Here is a 7,607-nt window from a genome sequence, read left to right as displayed (position 1 = left end):
TTTCAGATCCTGGAGGATCCTGCCATTGGCACGCTCCACCTGACCGTTGGTTTTTGGGTGAGCCACTGCTGCCCAGTCCACACGTATGTGGTGTCTGTCGCAGAACTCCAGGAATTTTCGCCCGGTGCACTGTGTGCCATTATCGGTGATTATGGAGTTCGGCACTCCAAATCAGTGGATGATATCCGTGAAGAACAACACTGCTTGTTCGGCCTTGATCCTTATGATGGGTCGGACCTCAATCCACTTAGAGAACTTGTCGATTGCGACAAGCAAGTGGGTGAAGCCCCCGGGCGCTTTTTGTAGAGGCCCGACAAGGTCGAGGCCCCAGACGGCAAAAGGCCAGGTGATGGGGATCGTCTGTAGAGCCTAAGCAGGGAGATGAATGTGCTGGGCGTAAAACTGGCATCCCTCACAGGTTCGTACGATCTCCGTGGCGTCGGCCACGGTGGTGGGCCAGTAGAAGCCTTGCCGGAAGGCATTCCCTACCAGCGTCCGAGGCGCGGCGTGGTGGCCACAAGCCCCCGAGTGTATGTCCTGCAGGAGCTTGATTCCCTCCCGACGTGGGATGCAATGCATAAGGATGCCCGAGGGGCTGCGCCTATACATTTCTCCGTCGAGGAGGACAAAGGTCTTGGCGCGACGAGCCACACGCCTTGCCTTAGCCTGGTCTGAAGGCAGAGTGCCATCGACGAGGCATTGCAGCAAGGGGTAACGCCAGTCTGGCGAGTCGTCAGGTGCAGGGGGCTCAGGCTCGATGTCCATGGCCTCCTGCTCCTGAATAGTGGAGTCCTTGGTGTCGGGGCTTGGTTCACTTGGGGGCTTATCCGACCCCCCGTCGTCCTTGTAGTCGACGGAAGGCTTGTAGAGGTCGCTGACAAAAACATCCGGGGGGACCGTGGCCCACTCGGATGCCATCTTGGCGAGCGCGTCGGCGGCCTCATTGTATTTCCTCAACACGTGGTTAAGCTCGAGGCCGTCGAATTTTTCCTCCAGATGCCGCACTGCCTTACAGTATGCATCCATCTTGGGATCATGACAGCTAGACTCTTTCATGACTTGGTCGATGATGAGCCTAGAATCACCTCGGACATCAAGCCATTTGATCCCAAGCTCGATCGCAATATGGAGACCGTTGACCAGGGCCTCGTATTCCGACGCATTATTTGACACGGGGAAGTGGAGTCGGATTGCATATCGCATCCTTACTCCGAGGGGTGAGATGAAGACGAGGCCAGCGCCAGCCCCGGTTTTCATCAAAGACCTATCGAAGTACAAGGTCCAGCACTCGTGCTGGATCTGTGGTGGGGGGAGCTGAGTCCCAGTCCACTCTGCCACAAAATCCTCTAGGACTTGGGATTTTATGGCTTTCTAAGGCTCATAGGTGATCCCGTCACCCATGAGCTCTATGGCCCATTTGGCGATCCTGCCATTAGCCTCGCAGTTCTGAATCACTTCCCCCAAAGGGAAAGATGACACTACCGAGACTGGATGAGACTCAAAATAATGGCGGAGCTTGCGTCGGGCCAAGACTACTGCGTAGAGTAGCATTTGGATTTGGGGGTATCGGGTCTTTGTGTCGGATAGTACTTCACTGATGAAGTACACCGGTCTTTGGACCGGCAGGGCGTGCCCTTCTTCCTTCCTTTCGACCACGATAGCTGCGCTGGCCACCTGATGAGTGGCTGCGACATAGAGAAGCAGTGGTTCCCCCTCAGCGGGGGGTACTAGGATGGGAGGATTGGTGAGCAGAGCCTTGAGTTTGTCAAGGGCTTCCTGGGCCTCGGGGGTCCAGGAGAAATGCTCGGATTTCCTAACTAACCTATACAGAGGTAGTCCTTTCTCCCCGAGCCGAGAGATGAAACGAGTTAGGGAAGCTAGACACCCCATGACCCTCTGTACTCCCTTTAGTTATGAATTGGGCCCATGTTTGCTATGGCCGAGACCTTTTCTGGGTTGGCCTCGATCCCTCGCTCAGACACAATAAACCCAAGGAGCATGCCTCGAGGAACCCCGAAAACGCATTTTTCGGGGTTGAGTCTGATCCCCTTTGCCCTGAGGCATCGAAATGTTTCTTCCAGGCCGGCAACTAGGCCGCTTGCTTTCCTAGACTTGACGACAATGTCGTCTACATAAGCCTATACCGTTTTGCCTATGAGGTCCCCAAAGACCTGGAGCATACATCGCTGGTATGTAGCCCCTGCCTTCTTAAGGCCAAAAGGCATGGTTACGTAGCAATACATTCCGAAAGGGGTGATGAAAGAAGTCACGAGCTGGTCGGATTCTTTCATCTTGATTTGGTGGTAACCGGAATAAGCATCAAGAAAAGATAAAATTTCACATCCCGCGGTGGAGTCAACTATCTAATCAATACGAGGCAATGGAAATGGGTTCTTAGGACATGCTTTATTTAAACTAGTATAGTCTACACACATCCTCCACTTCCCATTTTTCTTTTTGACTTGCACAGGGTTAGCTAACCACTCGGGATGGAATAGCTCCTTAATGAATCCGGCCGCCAGCAGCTTGTGGATCTCCTCCCCGATAGCCCGGCGCTTCTACTCGTCGAATCGGCGCAGGCGTTGCTTCACGGGCTTGGAGCCGGCTCGGATGTCCAAGGAGTGCTCGGCGACTTCCCTAGGTATGCCAGGCATGTCCGAGGGACTCCATGCAAATATGTCGGCGTTTGTGCGGAGAAAGTCAACGAGCACTACTTCCTATTTGGGGTCGAGGCTGGAGCTGATCCTCAACGTCCTACCCTCAGATGATCCGGGGTCAAGGAAGACTAGCTTGGTCTCCTCCGCCGGCTCGAAGCTCCCAGCGTGACGCTTGGGGTCAGGGATGTCCTGGTCACCGTCACCGAGGCCGGTGAGGATCGCTAGAGACTCAGCTAGAGCCTTGGCCTGCTCAATGCACTCGACGTCGCACTATTCGGCGTGCTGGCTGGTCGTACTAACGGTGATGGTGCATTTTGGACCTGGCATCTTGAGCTTGAGGTAGGTGTAGTTGGGGACAGCCACGAACTTGGCGTAGCTTGGTCGTCCCATGATCGCGTGGTAGGTTCCTAGGAACCCGACCACATCGAAAGTGAGGACCTCCCGTCTGAAGTTGTCGGGGGTCCCAAAGCAGACGGGCAGATTGATCTGTCCGAGGGGGTGGGCACGATGTCCCGGCACCACTACGTGGAATGGTGCTGTGTCGTTCTTCAGCCGAGACTTGCTGATCCCCATGAGGGCCAGAGTCTCGGCGTAAAGGATGTTGAGGCCGCTGCCTCCGTCCATCAGCACCTTGGTGAGACGAGTCTCGGTGATGATGGGGACGACGATCAAAGGATAGCTCCCGGGATTGGGGATCCGATCCGGGTGATTCTGTCGGTCGAACGTGATTGCGCTCTCGGACCACTTGAGGTACGAGGGCGCAGCCGTGCAGACTACGCAAACTTTTCAGAGTTCGCGCTTCCTCTGACTCGCAGTGAGGCGAGCCGCATGTCCCCCAAAGATCAAGAGACAGTTCTTGATTTTGGGGAAACCTTCCCCTTGAGGGTCGTCGTCCTTGGGGGGCTCTTCAGCGCCCTCCTTGGAGATGAGGTCGGTGTAGTACCAACGCAGGATGGTGCACTCCTCGAGGGTGTGCTTGGTTGGTCCCCTGTGATAGGGGCACGACTTCTTCAACATCTCGTCGAAGACACCGGGGCCAGGAGGAGCCTGCTTGGGGTTCTTGCGATCTGCCGTGGCAACTAGGTTGTCGTCCGACTGACCCTGCTTCCCTTTGCGACCCTTCTTCTTTTTCTTGGGGTCGCGTGAGCCCGAGGCCTCGGTGGCCTCAGCCTTCTGCTTCCCCTTGGCAGCGCCGTCGGAGAAAATGGCACCAACTGCCTCTTCGCCTGAGGCAAAGTTGGTGGCGATGTCGAGCAGCTGGCTAGTGCTCGTGGGGGTCTTGCAACCGAGCTCGTGTACTAGCTCCTTGCAGGTGGTACCGGAGATGAAGGCTCGGATGACGTCGGAGTCCGTGATGTTGGGGAGCTCGGTGCACTGCTTGGAGAATCGCCTGATGAAGTCTCGGAGGGACTCATCGGGCTTCTGCCTGCAACTCCTAAGGTCCCAGGAGTTCCTAGGGCACACATATGTGACCTGGAAGTTCCCAACGAAGATCTTGACCAGGTCGGCCCAGTCGTGGATCATGCGCTCAAGGAGGTGCTCGAGCCAGGCTCTGGCTGTATCAGCCAGGTGCAGTGGGAGGTTGCGGATGATGAGCAGGTCATCGTCCGCTCCACCTAGGTGACACGCTAGGCGCTAATCCGCCAGCCAGAGTTCAGGGTTAGTCTCCCCTGAGTACTTGGTGAGGTCGGCGGGCTGTCGGAATCGCGCCGGGAACATGGACCTGCGTATGGCCTCGCTGAAGACGCGGGGAACCGGGGGCTCTGGCGACGTGCTGCGGTCGTGATCAGGGTCGTACCTTCCGCCTCAGCGCGGTCGATAGCGTCGAGACTCGGCCTCGTCCCTGTCGTGCCGTCTGGCCTCGAGGGTGGCCCGAACGTCCGCGTCAGCCCCGACGCGTTCGTGGACTGATGGGGCCCTATTGCCCCCTTGCGGGTTAGGGGGCGGCGGGCCCTGCACCATTGGTGCCTTGTTAGGAGGGGGTCGATCCTCTTGACATCTCGTGCTGTGGGACTGTGATGCAGAACTTTCTGCGTTCTGCACTACGCCTTGCTCCAGGATGCCACGTAGCCCCTGGCGCACTCTTCTTCCCTCTGGAGTCGATGGCTCGGGCATCACCCTGAAGAGGAGTGCAACGGCCATCACATTCTGGCTGGCCGTGCTGAAGACCGGGGCGTCACCCCCTTGGTCCTCGACGATACGACGATTGACGTCTCGAGTGCGGCGTCTAGCCTCACCCCCGTCTCCGCGGCCGGATGGGTCTCAGACCAGGGCCTCGCGGAGTTGGCGGAGGCGTGTGCGTTCTTCTTCGAGCCTGGCCTCCAGCTCATCGAGCTGCTCGAGGTTGGGGCGATGTCCTCCTACGGGGGCTGATGCTGTTCCGCGGGCTCCAGGATCGGTCCCGGGAGTCGGGTTCGGTGGTGGAGTGGCGTTCCATTGCCTAGAGGGTCCTGTACCACCTTGAGTGTTGTGGGGTGCTCCTTCGACCTCAAGGTTGAAGCACTCTTGTGACGGGTCATAGCTCCTGTCGTCAGATTCGGAGTAGGTGAGGCAGTAGTTGCTGGCCTTCAAGAAGCGCATGAAGGTCTCCGGGTCGCCATACCCGAAAAAGTCAGCGCCGGCCCACTCATCATCGCCTGAGGTGAGATCCTCTGGGTATGACAAAACGGGCGGCGAAGCGATAAGGTCCAGGGCAGACCTGAGGTGGTGCCGTAGAAGGTCCGCATACGAACTTAACCAAGTGCTCATAGAAGAGGCGTATGTGGCGGCTGCGTTCCTGAGCCCAAAAGGGAGCTCGGGAGGTGCCGCTGTCTCTCCTCCATCCGCAGGTGGAGGGGGACGAGACAACGTGGCCCCTTTGTTCCCTTTCTGGGTAGCGGGCGGGAGCCGTGCCTACCCCTTCGATCGGGGCGGAACAGGGGGTCGTGATGATCCCCTATCGGTCCGTGAAGCGGAGCTTGATGCTCCGCGGGCCCTTCCTCTGGCGCGTGTCGAGCCGGAGGAATGGGCGATCTGGTGAGGAATATGCGGGGGGAGGGCCAGACAGGCCCTCACCTCAGTGGTAGGGTCAGAGATCCTAGATCTCTGACGCCCCCGTCAGGCAGCCCCCGCATGGTGTCCCGAGCGCCTCCCACGCACTGGCTGTGGTGGGATCGGCTCGGGGCAAGGCTCGACATCATCACGTGGCGGGAGGAGGACCATGTCATAGCCAGAGTCGAGGGACATGAACTCTAGACTCTCGAACATCATGATGGTGCCGTGGCGAATTGGGTGAAATCCGTCTGCCATCCAAGCCTTCCTACCTGTATAAGTTTGCGTAAAAGGCCCCTACCTGGTGCGCCAACTGTTGGCGTCTAGACTCGTGGTCTAGACACAAACAAGTATAAGTTTGCGTGACTACCTAAGCCTAGATGGTGATGCAAGTGGAACACAGAGAATTTATACTGGTTCGGGCCAAGAATGCCCTACGTCCAGTGAGATCGGGGATCTATATAGCCTTGCGCCCAAAGGTGCTTGTAGTAGGGGGGTACAAGCAGGTTGCAAGAGAGGGCTAAGTCCCAGGTCTCGGCTTTGTGGTGGACAGAGCGCTGGTTGCTACTTTGCGAGTGAGTGTGGTGATCGTGTGTGTGTGGATGAACCTTGTGAGCCTGTCTCGGTTGTGAGCCCTGGCTCCCCTTTTATAGTCTCAAGGGGGCGCAGGATTTTACATATGTGATGGGTGATTTTCCTCCGATGAGTGGTGAAACTACAGCCCCGACCTTGTAGAAGCTTGCCCGCCTCGTCCTTGAGGCATGGCTGACAGCATGGCTGCTCTTGTGGAGGGTTACCGAGCCCTGTTGAAGTCGTGGGGGTCGGATCGGTGATACTGCAGCTTGTCCTGTAATAGTTTGAGAAGACAGCCAATAGTGATGCTGGTTAATCTCCCCCATTCCTCTTTCACTGTGAGGCGGTACACCACAGTAAAAGAGGTAAGGTTGCATAGTGAAATAGGTAAGGCTACAGTGACCAGGGTGGTTGGAATAGTCGCCACCATGCCCTGCTGTGATACGGGAGTTACTGCGCCTATCACGACGTGGGTACGGGCGCCGTGTGTCGGAAGTCTTGCCCTGATCTGGTGGAGCGGCGTTTGGCGCCCGAGCCCTAGAGGGGTCGGGCGAGACGGAACTTACGCTCGAGGCCGAGGGGATCAGGCGAGGCGGTGTCTGCGTCCGAGCCCCTGGGTCGGGCGAAACGGACCTTGCGTCCGAGGCCTTGAGGGGTCGGTCGAGGCGGAGCTTGCATCCGAGGCCCAAGGGGTCGGGCGTGTCATGGTTTGGTCCTGAGATCCAGGAGTCAGATGAGCTGGGGCCTGTGCCTTGGTGTTTGCGGTTAATTTGCTTTGTCCTTTGCGTTTTTTATTGCTCCGATTTGGGTATCCCTTTTTATGGTACCCAACAATAAGCTATAACTCTTCCTTCTTGCATCAACACACATCCTAAACCACTTTTCGATGCGTCACAGAACACATCAAAAGGCTTCTCGATATTTGGTTGTGCTAGAATAGGAGCACTGGTCAGTAGCTTTCGCAAGGTGCGGAAGGCTACTTCACACCCTTCTGTCCAAGCAAACTTATGATCCTTTTGTAGCAAACTAGTCATTGGCTTTGCTATCTTGGAGAAGTCAGGAATGAAACGACGATAATACCCGGCTAAACCAAGAAAGCTTCGAACTTCCGAGACAGAAGTTGGTGCCTTCCAGTCCATGACTTCCTGTACCTTTGATGGATCCACAGCAATTCCTTCTGCTGACAGAATGTGCCCTAAGAAAGGGACTTTCTTAAGCCAGAACTCACACTTGCTGAACTTTGCATATAACTGATGTTCTCGCAGTCGTGTTAGCACAACTCTTAGATGCTCGGCATGATCTTGCTCATTCTCTGAATAGACCAGGATGTCATCGATGAACACCACA

At 56.6% G+C, this 7,607-nt stretch overlaps 1 protein-coding gene across 1 annotated transcript; it reads right to left on the bottom strand.

Annotated features, from left to right (window-relative positions):
• Positions 370–765, bottom strand: LOC110437549. The gene has a single exon (XM_021466020.1). It carries the CDS (start codon positions 763–765, stop codon positions 370–372), a length of 396 nt encoding a protein of 131 aa, XP_021321695.1.

Source organism: Sorghum bicolor, chromosome 8, assembly GCF_000003195.3.
Source record: "Sorghum bicolor cultivar BTx623 chromosome 8, Sorghum_bicolor_NCBIv3, whole genome shotgun sequence".
NCBI lineage: Eukaryota > Viridiplantae > Streptophyta > Magnoliopsida > Poales > Poaceae > Sorghum > Sorghum bicolor.
The sequence above is the reverse complement of the archived record's forward strand: the minus strand, read 5'-3'. Positions and strand labels throughout refer to the sequence as shown.